Genomic DNA, 24,815 nt, shown 5'->3' on the forward strand with positions numbered 1-24,815 from the left:
GCCTGATCAGAAATGAGGTGATGACTACAGACAGTACAGTATGGGGAGACATAACGTTAGATGGTCTGGCTGACTGCTACTGCCTGATCAGAAATGAGATGACTTTTGCACAAAGAAAAATAATAAAAACTAAGTAATATACACAACTGAAATATTTGATTATTTCATAGTCATTTCCTATTTTTGTACCCAATGTGGACCTGACGGAGACAATGGAATATTTTCAATGTTTTGCAAATTGAATGTTCACAATTTTTTTGTCTTTGGAATTTCCATTAAAAAGCTCGACAATCATTTTAATGACATTATTTCATAATGCATTTAATGTTAAAAAAATATAATCTATAAAAAATAAAAATAAATATATAATATACTCCCCTCCTTACACAGGGGAGTAAATGAAATGGACCTCCTTACACAGGGGAGTAAATGAAATGGACCTCCTTACACAGGGGAGTAAATGAAATGGACCTCCTTACACAGGGGAGTAAATGGAATGGACCTCCTTACACAGGGGAGTAAATGGAATGGACCTCCTTACACAGGGGAGTAAATGGAATGGACCTCCTTACACAGGGGAGTAAATGGAATGGACCTCCTTACACAGGGGAGTAAATGGAATGGACCTCCTTACACAGGGGAGTAAATGGAATGGACCTCCTTACACAGGGGAGTAAATGGAATGGACCTCCTTACACAGGGGAGTAAATAGAATGGACCTCCTTACACAGGGGAGTAAATTGAATGGACCTCCTTACACAGGGGAGTAAATTGAATGGACCTCCTTTATTTAAGTACTCCTGTAAAAATCTAAAGTCCTTGTCCCTCCTCCATATGCACACCAGTAGATCCGAAGGGATTGGATAGGTGTAAGAAATATGGGGAAATTCCAGCCAGCCTATCAGAAGGCAAGGTGAAGCTGGTAGGACATTATGTACTGCTTATTACATATCCACTCCTTTCAGGTCTACAGGGGTTGATTTGGCATTCAGCGGTGGTGACTTCAGTCATGGTTATAGTGTCTTCTGGGACTTGCCTTTTGATGCTGGCGAACTTCTGTGCATTGCCCATAATCTTTCCGAAGTCGATGTGGAACATGTGACCGCTGTGTTTCAACATGATGTTGTCGTTGTGGCGGTCACAGATACCCAGGATGAAGGTCGCTACACACCAGCCAGCACAGGAGTGGAGGAAATTCATCACAGCCTGGATGGGGAGATACAGGACAATAGTCTACAGATGTAGGATCTTAATTTAATCACTCTTTTTGTTGATGAGAACTTTCCTGCACAGCAGGAAATGCAACCTTGTAGTGTATTCAAGATTTAAAAAGGCTTCTAAAAAATGATTTTATCAAACAAAACTATGCTACATTTTATCTCTGGGACCCTCAGGATGACAAATCAGAGCAAGATTACTGAATGTAAGTACATTATTTACCTTCAGAGGTGAATGTATCAAACCAGTTGCTATGATAAAAGTTATTTGTTGTTGTGCACTCTCCTCAAACAATAGCATGGTATTTTTTCACTGTAATAGCAACTGTAAATTAGACAGTAAAGTTAGACTAACAAGAAGTTAAGCTTCCTGGAAAGTTTGCTGTTACTTACAACGTCATGCTAATCACATTAGCGCACGTTAGCTCAACCGTCCCGATATAGGGACACCGATTCCGTAGAGGTTAAAATTTCAGACTTGTCGTAACAAAAAAAAAAGATCAACTCCTACAAAAAAAATGTCCATTAATTATAATCCACATAATAATTTGCATTTCCTGTTGCTGCAGGATTATTTCCCTACTGTAGCAAACCGGCTCAAAATAAGATCCTACGTCTGTATCACGACAACAACAACAACAACCACCTCAACAACACCAGCCTGTGTAGGGAGATACAGGAGAATATTCTATCACAGCTCTGTCTGTGGTCATAAGGTTATACAGTAGGCTTTTCTGTTTTCCTTCAAAATAGATAATATGGACAATAAAAAGTTGTTCTTCTTAAGTCACTTTTTTGTCCAATAATCTATTTAATTTTATTTTCAAAGTAATGTGGAGTATAGAGTCCAAATCCAGAGGAAATCTACTGAATCTTAGTTTAAACCAGTTACATTATTTTATATTTACTGTCTCTGACCCCACAACTGCAAGGTCAAAGGTTTGGCACAAGCTGCTAACCAAGATACACTTCCTAAACACTAGACTAGTACATGCAGTATACATGTATGTTCACCTCCTCATAATCCTCCTCAGTTTTGTTCCACATGTGGAACCATTTCTCCAGGGTGTCCTCTCTCAGCGCCCCACCCAGACCCCACTCCTGCTGGATCTTACCCAGGGTCACTGCCTCTGGAACCACCTCCACCAGACCTACACACACACACACGAATGCAGAGGCACACAGACAGTGCATTTGGAAAGTATTCAGACCCCTTCACTTATTCTAAAATGGATGAAAGTACATGTTTTCCTCATCAATCTACTTACAATACCCCATTGGTGCGGCAGGTGTTTAGAGCGTTGGGCCAGTATCCGAAAGGTTGCTAGATCAGAACCCCGAGCTGACAAGGTAAAAATCTGTTGTTCTGCCCCTGAACAAGGCAGTTAACCCACTGTTCCTAGGCCGCCATTATAAATAAGAATTTGTTCTTAACTGACTTGCCTAATTAAATGAAGGTAAATTAATGACAAAAGCAAAACCATTTTTTTTTAGACATTTTTGCAAACATATTAAAGATAAATAACGTAAATATATTATTTACGTAAGTATTCAGACCCTTTGTTATGAGACTCGAAATTGAGCTCAGGTGCATCCTGTTTCCATTGATCATCCTCAAGATGTTTCTACAATTTGATTGGAGTCCACCTGTGGTAAATTCAAATGATTGGACATGATTTGGAAAGGCACACACCTGTCTATATAAGGTCACACAGTTGACAGTGCATATCAGAGCAAAAACCAAGCAATAAGGTCGAAGGAATTGTCCGTAGAGCTCCGATACAGGATTGTGTTGAGGCACAGATCTGAGGAAGGGTACCAAAACATTTCTGCAGCATTGAAGGTCCCCAAGAACACAGTCGATATACTACACCCCTAATGATATAGGGAAGTCTGGTTATGTTCTAGGATCTCTGAGGAATACATACGAATGTGATTTGACTGGTTGAAACAACGTTTAGGGTTAGATTTTCACAGATTCCTTTTTTTGCAAATTGAACGAGTGAAAATACAAAATCGATTGTGCACGCTATATGGACCTTTTTAGATATGAAAAATAATTTTATCTAACAAAACGACACCTCATGTTATCTCTGGGACCCTTTGGATGATAAATCAGAGCAAGATTTCAGAATGTAAGAACACATTTCACCTTCACAGGTGAATTTATCAAACCTATCGCGGTGAAAAAAGTGTTTTGTTTTTAGGAGCTCTCCTCAAACAATAGCATGGCATTTCTTCGCAGTAATAGCTATTGTAAATTGGACAGTGCAGTTATATTAACAAGAATTTAAGCTTTAAGAATTTAAGAAATATTAGACTTATATGTACCGACATTTGATGTTTTTCTAAAATCTGCGATTGTGACACAAGGCGTACCTATCCCTAAGAAGTTTTAAAATGGAAGAAGTTTGGAACCACCAAGGCTCTCCCTAGAGCTGGCCATCTGGCTAAACTGAGCAATGGGGGAGAAGGGCCTTGGTCAGGGAGGTGACCAACAACCCGATGGTCATTCTGACAGAGCTCCAGAGTTCCTCTGTGGAGAAGGGAGAAACTTCCAGAAGGACAACCATCTCTGCAGCACTCCACCAATGAGGCCTTTATGGAAGAGTGGCCACATGGAAGCCACTACTCTGTAAAAGGCACATGACAGCCCGCTTGGAGTTTGCCAAAAGGCACTTTTGCCAAAAGGCACTCAGACCATGAGAAACAAGATTATCTGGTCTGATGAAACCAAGATTGAACTCTTTGGCCTGAATGCAAAGCGTCACATCTGGAGGAAACCTGGCACCATCCCGACAGTGAAGCATGGTGGTGGCAGCATCATGCTGTGGGGATGTTTTTCAGTGGCAGGGACTGGGAGACCAGTCAGGATCGAGGGAAAGATGAACGGAGGAAAGTACAGAGAGATCCTTGATGAAAACCTGCTCCAGAGGGCTCAGTTCACCTTCCAACAGGACAACGACCCTAAGCACACAGCCAAGAGAATGCAGGAGTGGCTTCAGGACAAGTCTCTGAATGTCCTTGAGTGGCCCAGCCAGAGCCCGGACTTGAACCCGATCTAACATCTCTGAAGAGAACTGAAAATATCTGTGCAGCGACGCTCCCCATCCAACCTGACAGAGCTTGAGAGGATCTGCTGAGAAGAATGGGAGAAACTCCCCAAATACAGGTGTGCCAAGCTTGTAGCGTCATACCCAAGAAGACCCGAGGCTGTAATCGCTGCCAAAGGTGCTTCAACAAAGTACTGAGTAAAGGGTCTGAATACTTATGTAAATGTGATATTTCAGTTTTAAAAAATAAAATAATTTGCAAACACTTCTCAAAACCGGTTTTCACTTTGTCATTATGGGGTAATGTGTGTAGATTGAAAAAACCCCGGGTTTAATACATTTTAGAATAAGGCTGTAACGTACAAAAATGTGGAAAAAGTCAATGGGTCTGAATACTTTCTGAATGCACTATAGATGGTGATATATTAAGTATGTATATGTTACCACAGACTGTAGTCTGGTATAACTATGTGTCTAAAACTACTGACCCTGGTCTCGCCCAGTAGAGAGACACCTATAGGTAACCATCCTCATGTCCAGTCCCTGCTGCAGCCACACCTTGTCCATCACACGCACTATCTGCAGCACCAGCATGTCCTGCCGCAGGTTATCCCCTGTCTGGAGACATACAAACTTAGCCGCTACTAACTTCAAACACTGCTAAACAAAAACATATAAAAGAGAGAGAGAGAGAGAGAGAGAGAGAGAGAGAGAGAGAGAGAGAGAGAGAGAGAGAGAGAGAGAGAGAGAGAGAGAGAGAGAGAGAGAGAGAGAGAGAGAGAGAGAGAGAGAGAGAGAGACAACAGTGCAAAGTTGAATTACAGTTTCTCCTGGTTCATAGACTACTGTCAAGGTAAGGAACCATATATCTTTAAGGTCTAAAATTCAAAACTTTTATTTTGAAATAGCCTGAGAGAGAGTTACCTTGCAGATGACAGAAATTTTCCTGCCCAGAGGATCTGTGTTGATGAAGGAGATTCCCAGAGGAGCAGCGTGGGAGTTATAGAATTTACAGGCCTAGGATTAAGATTAGGGTCAGGGTAATCTGGATCCATTCAACATATGACAGCTGTATACATTGCCTTTAATAAAATGTTGCCTGTGTCAAAGGAGAAAATGACTTTATAAATCTCTTTCTTACATCCAAATGAACTCCCTTCACGAGGACTGCAGGGTCCAACGGTAGACGACAGCTGATCCCGTTCTTGAAGAAGCTGTCAATCTTCCACTTGTCTTTCTTCAACACATCCTGCACAACACAATAGAAGACTTAAATAAATACCTACATCTATACAGAGCATAGACCTGCTGTTCTCCACTCTTCCTGGTTACTAGCTACCACCAATCACATTTTGCTCTTCACTGAAGAACCCTTTCGCATGCAACTGATCATTAGGACTATGTTCTTATGAGGCTTCCCAGGTACCCCCTGTAGATAGCCCAGGTACCCCCTGTAGATAGCCCAGGTACCCCCTGTAGATAGCCCAGGTACCCCCTGTAGATAGCCCAGGTACCCCCTGTAGATAGCCCAGGTACCCCCTGTAGATAGCCCAGGTACCCCCTGTAGATAGCCCAGGTACCCCCTGTAGATAGCCCAGGTACCCCCTGGTGTCCCCTGGATTGAGAACCACTGGCATACCCAAAAGCCTTTAGTCCATCATGTGGTATAGAAACTGAATGACATGTTTCCTAGTTGACAGTGAACAGATGACATAACAGTACAGACCTTCCTGCGGTTTTTGTCAGCTTTGCGGACCCTCTCAGCCACCTGCGTGAGCAGGGTTACCAGGCGGGTTTCGCGTTCCAGCTCCTGCCTCAGTGCTTTACCACAGCAGTGTTTCAGGGCAGCCTGCACCTTACTGAACCAGCTCTGGTAATGGGGGTCATCCTGGGCATCTACCAACAGCCTGACAGGAGGAAATACATATACACACAAGTTCATTTAAGCAAAGGCGGACGGACGGACGGACGGACAGACGGACAGACATTGAATTCTGTACTCACCAGTAGAGCTGCTGGGCGATCCTGACACTCTTCAGTGACCTGTCCAACAGCAGCATCACCAGAGGTCCATTCAACTCCCACTCACTCTTTAGAGCCTAGGAAGGGACAGACAGTGTTACGTGATCCACAATGCTTCTGTAGTGAAACACCTTCGTTGCTTAGTGTTTACATTTTCAGTTTAGTAATTGGATAAAAGTTGAATAATGTTTACCTGGACCAGTTGAGGTAGATATTCCTCTAGTTCTCTATCAGAAGTCTGCTCAAAGTACTGCACAGCTTTTCGACGCACCGTCTGGTCATGGAAACTGAGACAAAGACTTACATCACTACCTGTCATGTTACCTGTCGCTCAGTAGAAACAGAACCTCTTCAGGGTTGTTTAGGGGTCAGTGGCATAGGATGGTGTAGGCCTGTGTGAGAGAGAGAGCGAGAGAGCGTGTGTGTGTGTGTGTGTGTGTGTGTGTGTGTGTGTGTGTGTGTGTGAGTGTGAGTGTTACTTGTTAGAGAGTAGAAACAGTGCTTCCTCAGGGTGGAGTATTGGCCAGTGTTCTAGTATGGTGTAGATCTCAGTCAGGTTCTCTGGAGCCCACAGAGGGACGCCACCCAGCAGCAGGTGCAGGAAGGTGGTCCTCCCATCACAGCAGTGTCTCTTACTCCACAGTAATGCCTTCTCATTCTCTGACAAACTGGGAAGGACAAATTAGAAACCTCACCACAATCCCAGGACTCGTACTGTTTCTGAGTGAACCTCAATTTCACAGGTTTGAGACTTGGAAGTGCGGTAACATGAGACTATTGCTGAGTGGATTACAGTGGTTGAGTAAAGACGAACTCAACTCAACTTAATTGAAACCAAATGAATTGTAAATTCATATGCAGAACATGAAATCTGAAGGGAACGGAGGGACAGAGACAATAGATACAGTGTGTCTTTATTGGCTGAATCATAGAGAGTGTAGATTTCCCCGGGTTCCACTCACAAGCCGAGGCAGTGTTTCTGGGAGACCTCTGATATCTTCTTGCGTAGCTCATCACACGGAGGACTGAACAGGACAGATCCCGGAAGGGAGATGGGCCTTTCATACCTCCACTCAGCTGTCTCCGGGAACTCCAACTAGAAAGACACAAAGAGCAGGCCAACAGTGACGATATGTAGGCCATACAGTCCCGTGTGGCTCAGTTGGTAGAGCATGGTGTTTGCAACGCCAGGGTTGTGGGTTCGATTCCCACGGAGGACCAGTACGGAGAAAAAAAAAATGTATGAAATGTATGGATAAGAGCGTCTGCTAAATGACTAAAATGTAAAATGCATACAACAGATATCCAGCCACTCTTTGAGGATGGGTTTTCAGTAAAAAAAAAGGAAAAAAAAAGTTATTGTTCATGTTTCTTCAGAAAGCATCACACATAGATTTGAGAAAATAGTCTATTTGCCATATGTCATAGATTCATTACTCATCAAACTTCTTACAATAACAGCAGCAGCATTCAAAATACCAAGAAAATTTAGAAAATATAGGAGGGTGTAATGTGTTCTTTCACCAAAAGAGGGCTCTCACCTGCAGGATGACGCCAGTAGCCTGTCTGTGGCTGTCTGACAAGGCAGGGGAGGGAGGCTCAGAGAGCTCCAGCAGCATAGACATGCTGAGCAGGACAGTACCACTCACCAGGGTCCTGTGGAGACACATAGTCACACACGTTATGCGAGTACATGTAATATAGATGGAGAAATCTATATGTTATTGAACCTGCATTGCAAGGACGACCCTCTTACCAACTGAGCAGCACAGGACCACCCTGTGTATTGTGTTAGACAGACCAGTGTGTTATAGACCAGACCAGACCAGTGATATTATAGACCAGACCAGACCAGTGATATTATAGACCGACCAGACCAGTGATATTATAGACAGACCAGACCAGTGATATTATAGACAGACCAGACCAGTGATATTATAGACAGACCAGACCAGTGATATTATAGACAGACCAGACCAGTGATATTATAGACAGACCAGACCAGTGATATTATAGACCAGACCAGACCAGTGATATTATAGACAGACCAGACCAGTGATATTATAGACAGACCAGTGATATTATAGACAGACCAGTGATATTATAGACAGACCAGTGATATTATAGACATTATAGACCAGACCAGTGATATTATAGACCAGACCAGTGATATTATAGACATTATAGACCAGACCAGTGATATTATAGACCAGACCAGTGATATTATAGACATTATAGACCAGACCAGTGATATTACAGACCAGACCAGTGATATTACAGACCAGACCAGTGATATTATAGACAAACCAGTGATATTATAGACATTATAGACCAGACCAGTGATATTATAGACCAGACCAGTGATATTATAGACATTATAGACCAGACCAGTGATATTATAGACCAGACCAGTGATATTATAGACATTATAGACCAGACCAGTGATATTACAGACCAGACCAGTGATATTACAGACCAGACCAGTGATATTATAGACCAGACCAGTGATATTATAGACCAGACCAGTGATATTATAGACCAGACCAGACCAGTGATATTATAGACCAGACCAGACCAGTGATATTATAGACCAGACCAGAGATATTATAGACCAGACCAGACCAGTGATATTATAGACCAGACCAGAGATATTATAGACCAGACCAGACCAGTGATATTATAGACCAGACCAGACCAGTGATATTATAGACCAGACCAGACCAGTGATATTATAGACCAGACCAGACCAGTGATATTATAGACCAGACCAGACCAGTGATATTATAGACCAGACCAGACCAGTGATATTATAGACCAGACCAGACCAGTGATATTATAGACCAGACCAGACCAGTGATATTATAGACCAGACCAGACCAGTGATATTATAGACCAGACCAGACCAGTGATATTATAGACCAGACCAGACCAGTGATATTATAGACCAGACCAGACCAGTGATATTATAGACCAGACCAGACCAGTGATATTATAGACCAGACCAGACCAGTGATATTATAGACCAGACCAGACCAGTGATATTATAGACCAGACCAGACCAGTGATATTATAGACCAGACCAGACCAGTGATATTATAGACCAGACCAGTGATATTATAGACCAGACCAGTGATATTATAGACCAGACCAGTGATATTATAGACCAGACCAGTGATATTATAGACAGACCAGTGATATTATAGACCAGACCAGTGATATTATAGACCAGACCAGTGATATTATAGACAGACCAGTGATATTATAGACCAGACCAGACCAGTGATATTATAGACCAGACCAGACCAGTGATATTATAGACCAGACCAGACCAGTGATATTATAGACCAGACCAGTGATATTATAGACCAGACCAGTGATATTATAGACCAGACCAGTGATATTATAGACCAGACCAGTGATATTATAGACCAGACCAGTGATATTATAGACCAGACCAGTGATATTATAGACCAGACCAGTGATATTATAGACCAGACCAGTGATATTATAGACCAGACCAGTGATATTATAGACCAGACCAGTGATATTATAGACCAGACCAGTGATATTATAGACCAGACCAGTGATATTATAGACCAGACCAGTGATATTATAGACCAGACCAGTGATATTATAGACCAGACCAGTGATATTATAGACAGACCAGTGATATTATAGACAGACCAGTGATATTATAGACCAGACCAGTGATATTATAGACAGACCAGTGATATTATAGACAGACCAGTGATATTATAGACAGACCAGTGATATTATAGACAGACCAGTGATATTATAGACCAGACCAGTGATATTATAGACCAGACCAGACCAGTGATATTATAGACCAGACCAGACCAGTGATATTATAGACCAGACCAGACCAGTGATATTATAGACCAGACCAGACCAGTGATATTATAGACCAGACCAGACCAGTGATATTATAGACCAGACCAGTGATATTATAGACCAGACCAGTGATATTATAGACCAGACCAGTGATATTATAGACCAGACCAGTGATATTATAGACCAGACCAGTGATATTATAGACCAGACCAGTGATATTATAGACCAGACCAGTGATATTATAGACCAGACCAGTGATATTATAGACCAGACCAGTGATATTATAGACCAGACCAGTGATATTATAGACCAGACCAGTGATATTATAGACCAGACCAGTGATATTATAGACCAGACCAGTGATATTATAGACCAGACCAGTGATATTATAGACCAGACCAGTGATATTATAGACCAGACCAGTGATATTATAGACAGACCAGTGATATTATAGACCAGACCAGTGATATTATAGACCAGACCAGTGATATTATAGACAGACCAGTGATATTATAGACAGACCAGTGATATTATAGACCAGACCAGTGATATTATAGACCAGACCAGTGATATTATAGACAGACCAGTGATATTATAGACAGACCAGTGATATTATAGACAGACCAGTGATATTATAGACAGACCAGTGATATTATAGACATTATAGACCAGACCAGTGATATTATAGAAAGACCAGTGATATTATAGACATTATAGACCAGACCAGTGATATTATAGAACAGACCAGTGATATTATAGAACAGACCAATGATATTATAGAACAGACCAGTGATATTATAGACAGACCAGTGATATTATAGACAGACCAGTGATATTATAGATAGAGCGTTGTATGTGGTAAACAGAGCCTACCTGTTACTGTATAGAGGCAGGACGGCCCAGCGTAACAGTTCAGGAGTCTTGCCCTGTTTACTCCCCAGGAGCCGTATAGTCAACATGGACTCATAAGGTAGCAGTTTGATCTGTTTTGGGAACACCATCCTGAAAACACACACACAATATATATATATATATATATATATATACAGCTCAATAAAATAAAGGGAACACTTAAACAACACAATGTAACTCCAAGTCAATCACACTTCTGTGAAATCAAACTGTCCACTTAGGAAGCAACACTGATTGACAATAAATTTCACATGCTGTTGTGCAAATGGAATAGGCAACAGGTGGAAATTATAGGCAATTAGCAAGACACTCCCAATAAAGGAGTGGTTCTGCAGGTGGTGACCATAGACCAAAAGTATTTAATAAGATTATTTCATTCATTCAGATCTAGGATGTGTTATTTTAGTGTTCCCTTTATTTTTTTGAGCAGTATATATATATATATATATACTGCTCAAAAAAATTAAGGGAACACTTAAACAACACATCCTAGATCTGAATGAAAGAAATAATCTTATTAAATACTTTTTTCTTTACATAGTTGAATGTGCTGACAACAAAATCACACAAAAATAATCAATGGAAATCCAATTTATCAACCCATGGAGGTCTGGATTTGGAGTCACACTCAAAATTAAAGTGGAAAACCACACTACAGGCTGATCCAACTTTGATGTAATGTCCTTAAAACAAGTCAAAATGAGGCTCAGTAGTGTGTGTGGCCTCCACGTGCCTGTATGACCTCCCTACAACGCCTGGGCATGCTCCTGATGAGGTGGCGGATGGTCTCCTGAGGGATCTCCTCCCAGACCTGGACTAAAGCATCCGCCAACTCCTGGACAGTCTGTGGTGCAACGTGGCATTGGTGGATGGAGCGAGACATGATGTCCCAGATGTGCTCAATTGGATTCAGGTCTGGGGAACGGGTGGGCCAGCCCATAGCATCAATGCCTTCCTATTGCAGGAACTGCTGACACACTCCAGCCACATGAGGTCTAGCATTGTCTTGCATTAGGAGGAACCCAGGGCCAACCGCACCAGCATATGGTCTCACAAGGGGTCTGAGGATCTCATCTCGGTACCTAATGGCAGTCAGGGTACCTCTGGCGAGCACATGGAGGGCTGTGCGGCCCCCCAAAGAAATGCCACCCCACACCATGACTGACCCACCGCCAAACCGGTCATACTGGAGGATGTTGCAGGCAGCGGAACGTTCTCCACGGCGTCTCCAGACTCTGTCACGTCTGTCACGTGCTCAGTGTGAACCTGCTTTCATCTGTAAAGAGCACAGGGCGCCAGTGGCGAATTTGCCAATCTTGGTGTTCTCTGGCAAATGCCAAACGTCCTGCACGGTGTTGGGCTGTAAGCACAACCCCCACCTGTGGACGTCGGGCCCTCAAACCACCCTCATGGAGTCTGTTTCTGACCGTTTGAGCAGACACATGCACATTTGTGGCCTGCTGGAGGTCATTTTGCAGGGCTCTGGCAGTGCTTCTCCTGCTCCTCCTTGCACAAAGGCGGAGGTAGCGGTCCTGCTGCTGGGTTGTTGCACTCCTACGGCCTCCTCCACGTCTCCTGATGTACTGGCCTGTCTCCTGGTAGCGCCTCCATGCTCTGGACACTACGCTGACAGACACAGCAAACCTTCTTGCCACAGCTCACATTGATGTGCCATCCTGGATGAGCTGCACTACCTGAGCCACTTGTGTGGGTTGTAGACTCCGTCTCATGCTACCACTAGAGTGAAAGCACCGCCAGCATTCAAAAGTGACCAAAACATCAGCCAGGAAGCATAGGAACTGAGAAGTGGTCTGTGGTCCCCATCTGCAGAACCACTCCTTTATTGGGGGTGTCTTGCTAATTGCCTATAATTTCCACCTGTTGTCTATTCCATTTGCACAACAGCATGTGAAATTTATTGTCAATCAGTGTTGCTTCCTAAGTGGACAGTTTGATTTCACAGAAGTGTGATTGAATTGGAGTTACATTGTGTTGTTTAAGTGTTCCCTTTATTTTTTGAGCAGTGTATATATATATATATATATATATATACACTGTATATATCCTGGCCCCTGTGTATATGTATATATATATGATATATATATATATATATATATATATATATATATATATATATATATATATATATATATATATATATATATATATATATATATATACAGTATATCCAACTCCATTTATATTCTATACGGGGAAAAAATACATAATTAAAAAAAAGGTGAAATTGACTAAAACTGGAAGAAAAGTCCCGGCTGGAAATGAGACTTGATTTTAGAGGAAGTGGAGTTGGATCCAGAATAACATGTAAATAACTAAGTCCACTGGTTGAAGATACCCTTACATGCGGTGACACTGAATCTTGTTGCCAAGCGACAAGGCTGTGCTGATGTTCTCGGAGATGCCCGTCTCACAGATATCTTTCCCTCCGTACGTCAGCGAACAGGAAATGGAGAAGTAATTAAAACTGGTAACGACAGACAGAGGACCAAAATAAATTCATCACTGCACTTCCTTTACCCATTGTTGTATTGTGGTGTTTTGACAAAACCTTTACAGATCAGAACACCCTGTTACATTACTTCCTCCTGCACTAAAAAAAGAAAAAAGTACTAGCACGGCCTTTGTTTTTATTTCACTCTGACTAGCACACATATGGCAGGTCGCAGCTATTTGAGAAAGGTTTTACTTTCAATGACTGTGATATGTGCCCGTTTTGACTACTTTAGTTGAATCCACCGATTGTCAGAGCTGTAAAAAGGTCTGTATAAACAGTCAATGTTCTGTTACAATATGTTGAGGTTTCTCTCTCTCTCTCCTGGGTTTAATACCTGTTTAACCAGTTGGGTTGTAGCCTGTAGAGCGCTGCGACGTTGAGCTGGAGGATGTCAGAGCTGTGGTCTACGTCACAGACAGGGGGGTTGTGGTACACATCCTGGCCCCTGAAGTCTGAGCTGAAGTTGTCAAAGAAAACGTGCAGCAGTTTGCCCAGGGCCTGGTGGAGCATCACCATCGCTATAGAACAACATACAGGCAACAGACTACAGTTATAGAACAACAGACTACAGTTATAGAACAGAACACAGTTATAGAACAACAGACTACAGTTATAGAACAACAGACTACAGTTATAGAACAACAGACTACAGTTATAGAACAGACTACAGTTATAGAACGACAGACTACAGTTATAGAACAACAGACTACAGTTATAGAACAACAGACTACAGTTATAGAACAACAGACTACAGTTATAGAACAGACTACAGTTATAGAACAACAGACTACAGTTATAGAACAACAAACTACAGTTATAGAACAACAGACTACAGTTATAGAACAACAGACTACAGTTATAGAACAACCGACTACAGTTATAGAACAACCGACTACAGATATAGAACAACAAACTACAGTTATAGAACAACAGACTACAGTTATAGAACAACAGACTACAGTTATAGAACAACCGACTACAATTATAGAACAGACTACAGTTATAGAACAACAGACTACAGTTATAGAACAACAGACTAAAGTTATAGAACAACAAACTACAGTTGTAGAACAGACTACAGTTATAGAACAACAGACTACAGTTATAGAACAACAGACTACAGTTATAGAACAACAGACTACAGTTATATAACGACAAACTAAAGTTATAGAACAACAAACTACAGTTATAGAACAACAGACTACAGTTATAGAACAGACTACAGTTATAGAACAACAGACTACAGTTATAGAACAGACTACAGTTATAGAACAACAGACTACAGTTATATAACGACAAACTAAAGTTATAGAACAACAAACTACAGTTATAGAACAACCGACTACAGTTATAGAACAACAGACTACAGTTATAGAACAACAGACTACAGTTATAGAACAACAGACTACAGTTATAGAACAACAGACTACAGTTATAGAACAACAGACTACAGTTATAGAACAACAGACTACAGTTACAGAACAACAGACTACAGTTACAGAACAACAGACTACAGTTATAGAACAACAAACTACAGTTATAGAACAACAGACTACAGTTATAGAACAACCGACTACAGTTATAGAACAACTGACTACAATTATAGAACAGACTACAGTTATAGAACAGACTACAGTTATAGAACAACAGACTACAGTTATAGAACAACAGACTACAGTTATAGAACAACAGACTACAGTTATAGAACAACAGACTACAGTTATAGAACAACAGACTACAGTTATAGAACAACAGACTACAGTTATAGACCAACAGACTACAGTTATAGACCAGACTACAGTTATAGAACAACAGACTACAGTTATAGAACAACAAACTACAGTTATAGAACAACAGACTACAGTTATAGACCAGACTACAATTATAGAACAACAGACTACAGTTATAGAACAACTGACTACAGTTATAGAACAACAGACTACAGCTTTAGAACAACAGACTACAGTTATAGAACAACAGACTACAGTTATAGAACAACAGACTACAGTTATAGAACAGACTACAGTTATAGAACAACAGACTACAGTTATAGAACAACAGACTACAGTTATAGAACAACAGACTACAGTTATAGACCAGACTACAATTATAGAACAACAGACTACAGTTATAGAACAACTGACTACAGTTATAGAACAACAGACTACAGTTATAGAACAACAGACTACAGTTATAGAACAACAGACTACAGTTATAGAACAACAAACTACAGTTATAGAACAACAAACTACAGTTATAGAACAACAAACTACAGTAATAGAACAGACTACAGTTATAGAACAACAGACTACAGTTATAGAACAACCGACTACAGTTATAGAACAACCGACTACAGTTATAGAACAACCAACTACAATTATAGAACAGACTACAGTTATAGAACAACAAACTACAGTTATAGAACAACAGACTACAGTTATAGAACAACCGACTACAGTTATAGAACAACCAACTACAATTATAGAACAGACTACAGTTATAGAACAACAGACTACAGTTATAGAACAACTGACTACAATTATAGAACAACCAACTACAATTATAGAACAGACTACAGTTATAGAACAACAGACTACAGTTATAGAACAACCAACTACAATTATAGAACAGACTACAGTTATAGAACAACAGACTACAGTTATAGAACAACCGACTACAGTTATAGAACAACCAACTACAATTATAGAACAGACTACAGTTATAGAACAACAGACTACAGTTATAGAACAACAGACTACAGTTATAGAACAGAATACAGTTATAGAACAACAGACTACAGTTATAGAACAACAGACTACAGTTATAGAACAACAGACTACAGTTATAGAACAACAAACTACAGTTATAGAACAACAGACTACAGTTATAGACCAACAGACTACAGTTATAGACCAGACTACAGTTATAGAACAACAGACTACAGTTATAGAACAACAGATTACAGGTATAGAACAACAGACTACAGTTATAGAACAACAGACTACAGTTATAGACCAGACTACAATTATAGAACAACAGACTACAGTTATAGAACAACTGACTACAGTTATAGAACAACATATTACAGTTATAGAACAACAGACTACAGTTATAGAACAACAGACTACAGTTATAGAACAACAAACTACAGTTATAGAACAACAAACTACAGTTATAGAACAACAAACTACAGTAATAGAACAGACTACAGTTATAGAACAACAGACTACAGTTATAGAACAACAGACTACAGTTATAGAACAACAGACTACAGTTATAGAACAACCGACTACAGTTATAGAACAACCAACTACAATTATAGAACAGACTACAGTTATAGAACAACAGACTACAGTTATAGAACAACAGACTACAGTTATAGAACAACAGACTACAGTTATAGAACAACCGACTACAGTTATAGAACAACCAACTACAATTATAGAACAGACTACAGTTATAGAACAACAGACTACAGTTATAGAACAACAGACTACAGTTATAGAACAACAGACTACAGTTATAGAACAACCGACTACAGTTATAGAACAACCAACTACAATTATAGAACAGACTACAGTTATAGAACAACAAACTACAGTTATAGAACAACAGACTACAGTTATAGAACAACCGACTACAGTTATAGAACAACCAACTACAATTATAGAACAGACTACAGTTATAGAACAACAGACTACAGTTATAGAACAACTGACTACAATTATAGAACAACCAACTACAATTATAGAACAGACTACAGTTATAGAACAACAGACTACAGTTATAGAACAACCAACTACAATTATAGAACAGACTACAGTTATAGAACAACAGACTACAGTTATAGAACAACCGACTACAGTTATAGAACAACCAACTACAATTATAGAACAGACTACAGTTATAGAACAACAGACTACAGTTATAGAACAACAGACTACAGTTATAGAACAGAATACAGTTATAGAACAACAGACTACAGTTATAGAACAACAGACTACAGTTATAGAACAACAGACTACAGTTATAGAACAACAGACTACAGTTATAGAACAACAAACTACAGTTATAGAACAACAGACTACAGTTATAGACCAACAGACTACAGTTATAGACCAGACTACAGTTATAGAACAACAGACTACAGTTATAGAACAACAGACTACAGGTATAGAACAACAGACTACAGTTATAGAACAACAGACTACAGTTATAGACCAGACTACAATTATAGAACAACAGACTACAGTTATAGAACAACTGACTACAGTTATAGAACAACATATTACAGTTATAGAACAACAGACTACAGTTATAGAACAACAGACTACAGTTATAGAACAACAAACTACAGTTATAGAACAACAAACTACAGTTATAGAACAACAAACTACAGTAATAGAACAGACTACAGTTATAGAACAACAGACTACAGTTATAGAACAACAGACTACAGTTATAGAACAACAGACTACAGTTATAGAACAACAGACTACAGTTATAGAACAACAAACTACAGTTATAGAACAACAGACTACAGTTATAGAACAACCGACTACAGTTATAGAACAACCAACTACAATTATAGAACAGACTACAGTTATAGAACAACAGACTACAGTTATAGAACAACAGACTACAGTTATAGAACAACAAACTACAGTTATAGAACAACAGACTACAGTTATAGAACAACATACTACAGTTATAAAACAACAGACTACAGTTATAAAACAACAGACTACAGTTATAGAATAACAGACTACAGTTATAGAACAACCAGACTACAGTTATAGAACAACCGACTACAGTTATAGAACAACAGACTACAGTTATAGAACAACAGACTACAGTTATAGAACAACAGACTACAGTTATAGACCAACAAACTACAGTTATAGAACAACAGACTACAATTATAGAACAGACTACAGTTATAGAACAACCGACAGTTATAGAACAACCGACTACAATTATAGAACAGACTACAGTTATAGAACAACAGACTACAGTTATAGAACAACAGACTACAGTTATAGAACAACAAACTACAGTTATAGAACAACAGACTACAGTTATAGAACAACAGACTACAGTTATAGAACAACAGACTACAGTTATAGAACAACAGACTACAGTTATAGAACAACAAACTACAGTTATAGAACAAGAGACTACAGTTATAGAACAACAGACTCCAGTTATAGAACAACAGACTCCAGTTATAGAACAACAGACTACAGTTTTAGAACAACAGACTACAGTTATAGAACAACCGACTACAATTATAGAACAACCGACTACAATTATAGAACAGACTGAAGTTATAGAACAGACTACAGTTATAGACCAGACTACAGTTATAGAACAGACTACAGTTATAGAACAACAGACTACAGTTATAGAACAACAGACTACAGTTATAGGATAACAGACTACAGTTATAGAACAACAGACTACAGTTATAGAACAACAGACTACAGTTATAGAACAACAGACTACAGTTATAGAACAACAGACTACAGTTATAGAACAACAGACTACAATTATAGAACAACTGACTACAATTATAGAACAGACTACAGTTATAGAACAGACTACAGTTATAGAACAACCGACTACAATTATAGAACAGACTACAGTTATAGAACAGACTACAGTTATAGAACAACAAACTACAGTTATAGAACAACCGACTACAATTATAGAACAGACTACAGTTATAGAACAACCGACTACAGTTATAGAACAACCGACTACAATTATAGAACAGACGACTACAAATATAGAACAGACTACAGTTATAGAACAACAGACTACAGTTATAGAACAAAAAACTACAGTTATAGAACAACAGACTACAGTTATAGAACAACATACTACAGTTATAGAACAACAGACTACAGTTATAGAACAACAGACTACAGTTATAGAACAACAGACTACAGTTATAGAACAGACTACAGTTATAGAACAACATACTACAGTTATAGAACAACATACTACAGCTATAGAACAACAGACTACAGTTATAGAACAAGACTACAGTTATAGAACCGACTACAGTTATAGAACAACAAACTACAGTTATAGAACAACAAACTACAGTTATAGAACAACAGACTACAGTTATAGAACAACAGACTACAGTTATAGAACAACAGACTACAGTTATAGAACAGACTACAGTTATAGAACAACAAACTACAGTTATAGAACAACATACTACAGTTATAGAACAACAGACTACAGTTATAGAACAACATACTACAGCTATAGAACAACAGACTACAGTTATAGAACAAGACTACAGTTATAGAACAGACTACAGTTATAGAACAACCGACTACAATTATAGAACAGACTACAGTTATAGAACAGACTACAGTTATAGAACAACCGACTACAGTTATAGAACAACCGACTACAATTATAGAACAGACTACAGTTATAGAACAGACTACAGTTACAGAACAACAGACTACAGTTATAGAACAACAGACTACAGGTATAGAACAACCGACTACAGTTATAGAACAACAGACTACAGTTATAGAACAGAATACAGTTATAGAACAACAGACTACAGTTATAGAACAACAGACTACAGTTATACAACAACAGACTACAGTTATAGAACAACAGACTACAGTTATAGAACAACCGACTACAGTTATAGAACAGACTACAGTTATAGAACAACAGACTACAGTTATAGAACAGACTACAGTTATAGAACAACAGACTACAGTTATAGAACAGACTACAGTTATAGAACAACAGACTACAGTTATAGAACAACAGACTACAGTTATAGAACAACAGACTACAGTTATAGAACAACAGACACACAAGAACATCAGAGGGTTCATCCAAAATCAGTCTCATAGGGAAATCTGGTTTGTTAAATAAACTACAATAGTCTATGCATGAAACCAGTCAAGTGTTTGCAGTCACGCAGTCAGCAAACAATAGGGTTTTTTCACATCGCATGCTCTTCGACGTAGGCTAACCTTAAACCTTTGTTTAACAGCATATCTCATAGACTTCCTTAAAGGGACTTACAGGTCTCACACTCGTACATTTCCAAATGGTCCTGGAGGAGAACAACAAACAAGGAAACATGACTTTGCATTTTTCACAATGAAACCGTCAGAGTAAAGAATTTTTCACTTCACATTTTTCTGTGAATGTGGTATAATTTCAACATGCACAGCCAGTGCTTTAGGAATCAAGAGTATATATATTACTGTATTTAGTGGTATACATTAAATCCAGATTTAGTACCAGTGCTATAGAAATCAAGAGTATATATATTACTGTATTTAGTGGTATACATTAAATCCAGATTTAGTACCAGTGCTATAGAAATCAACAGTATTTATATTATTGTATTTAGTGGTATACATGAAATCCAGATTTAGTACCAGTGCTACAGGTTTAATCCTCCGTAGCTTGCCGATAGCCTCTTCCAGCTCTCTAGTAGAGATCCCACACAGCAGGTTGATGATGGTACAGACCTCATCCACTAGCAGGTTAAGATTGCTCCCACACTTTGGAGACAGAAAATAGAATATAATAGACATACATTAGAAACATGTACATTATGTGTATGCCACTGTGATGCCAAAAGCAAAGTTGAGGACATTGAAAGCTGTAATTTATGCATTTACTATAGGGCTGTACTGGGATATTTGATTGCACAGTTAGCCTACAGTGAGGGAAAAATGTATTTGATCCCCTGCTGATTTTGTACGTTTGCCCACTGACAAAGAAATTATCAGTCTATAATTTTAATGGTAGGTTTATTTGAACAGTGAGAGACAGAATAACAACAACAAAAATCCAGAAAAATGCATGTCAACAATGTTATAAAATGATTTGCATTTTAATGAGGGAAAGAAGTATTTGACCCCCTCTCAATCAGAAAGATTTCTGGCTCCCAGGTGTCTTTTATACAGATAACGAGCTGAGATTAGGAGCACACTCTTAAAGGGAGTGCTCCTAATCTCAGCTTGTTACCTGTATAAAAGACACCTGTCCACAGAAGCAATCAATCAATCAATCAGATTCCAAACTCTCCACCATGGCCAAGACCAAAGAGCTCTCCAAGGATGTCAGGGACAAGATTGTAGACCTACACAAGGCTGGAATGGGCTACAAGACCATCGCCAAGCAGTTTGGTGAGAAGGTGACAGTTGGTGCGATTATTCGCAAATGAAAGAAACACAAAAGAACTGTCAATCTCCCTCGGCCTGGGGCTCCATGCAAGATCTCACCTCGTGGAGTTGCAATGATCATGAAAACGGTGAGGAATCAGCCCAGAACTACATGGGAGGATCTTGTCAATGATCTCAAGGCAGCTGGGACCATAGTCACCAAGAAAACAATTGGTAACACACTACGCCGTGAAGGACTGAAATCCTGCAGCGCCCGCAAGGTCCCCCTGCTCAAGTAAGCACATATACATGCCCGTCTGAAGTTTGCCAATGAACATCTGAATGATTCAGAGACAACTAGGTGAAAGTGTTGTGGTCAGATGAGACCAAAATGGAGCTCTTTGGCATCAACTCAACTCGCCGTGTTTGGAGGAGGAGGAATGCTGCCTATGACCCCAAGAACACCATCCCCACCGTCAAACATGGAGGTGGAAACATTATGCTTTGGGGGTGTTTTTCTGCTAAGGGGACAGGACAACTTCACCGCATCAAAGAGACGATGGACGGGGCCATGTACCGTCAAATCTTGGGTGAGAACCTCCTTCCCTCAGACAGGGCATTGAAAATGGGTCGTGGATGGGTATTCCAGCATGACAATGACCCAAAACACACGGCCAAGGCAACAAAGGAGTGGCTCAAGAAGAAGCACATTAAGGTCCTGGAGTGGCCTAGCCAGTCTCCAGACCTTAATCCCATAGAAAATCTGTGGAGGGAGCTGAAGGTTTGAGTTGCCAAACGTCAGCCTTAAAACCTTAATGACTTGGAGAAGATCTGCAAAGAGGAGTGGAACAAAATCCCTCCTGAGATGTGTGCAAACCTGGTGGCCAACTACAAGAAACGTCTGACCTCTGTGATTGCCAACAAGGGTTTTGCCATCAAGTACTAAGTCATGTTTTGCAGAGGGGTCAAATACTTATTTCCCTCATTAAAATGCAAATCAATTTATAACATTTTTGACATGCATTTTTCTGGATTTTTTGTTGTTGTTATTCTGTCTCTCACTGTTCAAATAAACCTACCATTAAAATGATAGACTGATCATTTCTTTGTCAGTGGGCAAATGTACAAAATCAGCAGGGGATCAAATATTTTTTCCCCACTGTATATGTGTTCTGCTGTAACTAGACCAGAGTCCTAAAGGAAGTGTCCGAGCCAGGAGTTGAGGACCAATCAAATCAGATTACCTCCCTCTCGCAAAGATTGTGTCATCATCCCCTTCATTTAAAGCTCCACAATGCAGAAATCGCTCCGCCATTTCCTGGTTCCTAAAATTCTAATAGTTTGCCTAATTTCAGTTTATGTTTCAAAACAAGCAAGTATAGTAGAGAGAATCATTGTAACATCTAAACCGCTGTGAAATATTTTTTCCATAACCAAAAATACTGTATTTTCAGCTGTTTGAAGCTGGTGTACAAAACCGAATGTAAAAGATGCAAAAAAAGAAACGTAAGAACAGGAAGCATAGAAATAGCACACATAGAACAGATCTACCGCTTCTTAGACTTGATTTCAATGTAAATGACAGATCTTTAACTCACATTTCATATTGCACCTTTAACGAAGATGACTGATTAAATATTTTATTAATCAAATGTTTTTTTTGTGTGTGTGTGTAAAAAAAGAATAATGTTAAAATAACTATCACATTAGACATTTAGTAATGACAAAATGTATTTCAAATTTTATGTACAGTAAAACATATTTTATTTCATCAATAGTAATTGGGAAAAAGGCGCTTGTGCATTGATAAGGTCACCAAAGACGGCATTAACAGGGTGGCAGCGTAGCCTAGTGGTTAGAGCGTTGGACTAGTAACCGAAAGGTTGCAAGATCGAATCCCCGAGCTGATAAGGTAAAAATCTGTCGTTCTGCTCCTGAACAAGGCACACTGTTCCTAGGCTGTCATTGAAAATAAGAACTTGTTCTTAACTCTCTAGGGTAGGGGGCAGTATTTGCACGGCCGGATAAAAAAACATACCCGATTTAATCTGGTTACTACTCCTGCCCAGAAACTAGAATATGCATATAATTGTTTGATTTGGATAGAAAACACCCTAATGTTTCTAAAACTGTTTGAATGGTGTCTGTGAGTATAACAGAACTCATATGGCAGGCAAAAACCTGAGAAGATTCCAAACAGGAAGTGCCCTCTCTGACCATTTCTTGGCCTGCTACACTCTCTTTATTGAAAACTGAGGGCGCGTCACCCTTCGGATAGTGTCTTGAACGCACGAACAAAACAGAGGATATTTGAACATAACTATGGATTATTTTGAACCAAACCAACATTTGTTATTGAAGTAGAAGTCCTGGGAGTGCATTCTGACGAAGAACAGCAAAGGTAATCCAATTTTTCTTATAGTAAATCTGAGTTTGGTGAGTGCCAAACTTGGTGGGTGTCAAAATAGCTAGCCCGTGATGGCGAGCTATCTACTCAGAATATTGCAAAATGTGCTTTTGCCGAAAAGCTATTTTAAAATCGGACATAGCGATTGCATAAAGGAGTTCTGTATCTATAATTATTAAAATAATTGTTATGTTTTTTGTGAACGTTTATCGTGAGTAATTTAGTAAATTCACCGGAAGTTTGCGGTGGGTATGCTAGTTCTGAACGTCACATGCTAATGTAAAAAGCTGGTTTTTGATATAAATATGAACTTGATTGAACAAAACATGCATGTATTGTATAACATAATGTCCTAGGAGTGTCATCTGATGAAGATCATCAAAGATTAGTGCTGCATTTAGCTGTGGTTTGGGTTTATGTGACATTATATGCTAGCTTGAAAAATGGGTGTCTGATTATTTCTGGCTGGGTACTCTGCTGACATAATCTAATGTTTTGCTTTCGTTGTAAAGCCTTTTTGAAATCGGACAGTGTGGTTAGATTAACGAGAGTCTTGTCTTTAAAATGGTGTAAAATAGTCATATGTTTGAGAAATTGAAGTAATAGCATAATAGAAAATCGCGCCACGGGATTCCAATGGCTGTTGAGTAGGTGGGACGATTTTGTCCCAAATAC

The 24,815-nt window shown here is 39.4% G+C and overlaps 1 protein-coding gene across 1 annotated transcript in view; it reads right to left on the bottom strand.

The window, feature by feature from the left end:
• Nucleotides 1-24,815, bottom strand: part of pik3c2g (phosphatidylinositol-4-phosphate 3-kinase catalytic subunit type 2 gamma) — a 46,915-nt gene that overhangs the window by 9,854 nt on the left and 12,246 nt on the right. Inside the window, exons 10-25 of the mRNA XM_045688534.1 lie at nt 21,002-21,127; nt 20,640-20,670; nt 13,906-14,089; nt 13,419-13,541; nt 11,018-11,146; nt 7,834-7,948; nt 7,255-7,388; nt 6,772-6,960; nt 6,486-6,579; nt 6,275-6,369; nt 5,997-6,177; nt 5,412-5,519; nt 5,195-5,287; nt 4,759-4,888; nt 2,232-2,368; nt 1,037-1,206 (exon numbers count right to left, since the gene is read on the bottom strand). Of these exons, the coding sequence (XP_045544490.1) occupies nt 1,037-1,206; nt 2,232-2,368; nt 4,759-4,888; nt 5,195-5,287; nt 5,412-5,519; nt 5,997-6,177; nt 6,275-6,369; nt 6,486-6,579; nt 6,772-6,960; nt 7,255-7,388; nt 7,834-7,948; nt 11,018-11,146; nt 13,419-13,541; nt 13,906-14,089; nt 20,640-20,670; nt 21,002-21,127 (2,039 nt within the window). The remainder of the gene's footprint in view (nt 1-1,036; nt 1,207-2,231; nt 2,369-4,758; nt 4,889-5,194; nt 5,288-5,411; nt 5,520-5,996; nt 6,178-6,274; nt 6,370-6,485; nt 6,580-6,771; nt 6,961-7,254; nt 7,389-7,833; nt 7,949-11,017; nt 11,147-13,418; nt 13,542-13,905; nt 14,090-20,639; nt 20,671-21,001; nt 21,128-24,815) is intronic.

The sequence above is a fragment of the Salmo salar genome, chromosome ssa10 (assembly GCF_905237065.1).
Source record: "Salmo salar chromosome ssa10, Ssal_v3.1, whole genome shotgun sequence".
Taxonomy (NCBI): Eukaryota; Metazoa; Chordata; class Actinopteri; order Salmoniformes; family Salmonidae; genus Salmo; species Salmo salar.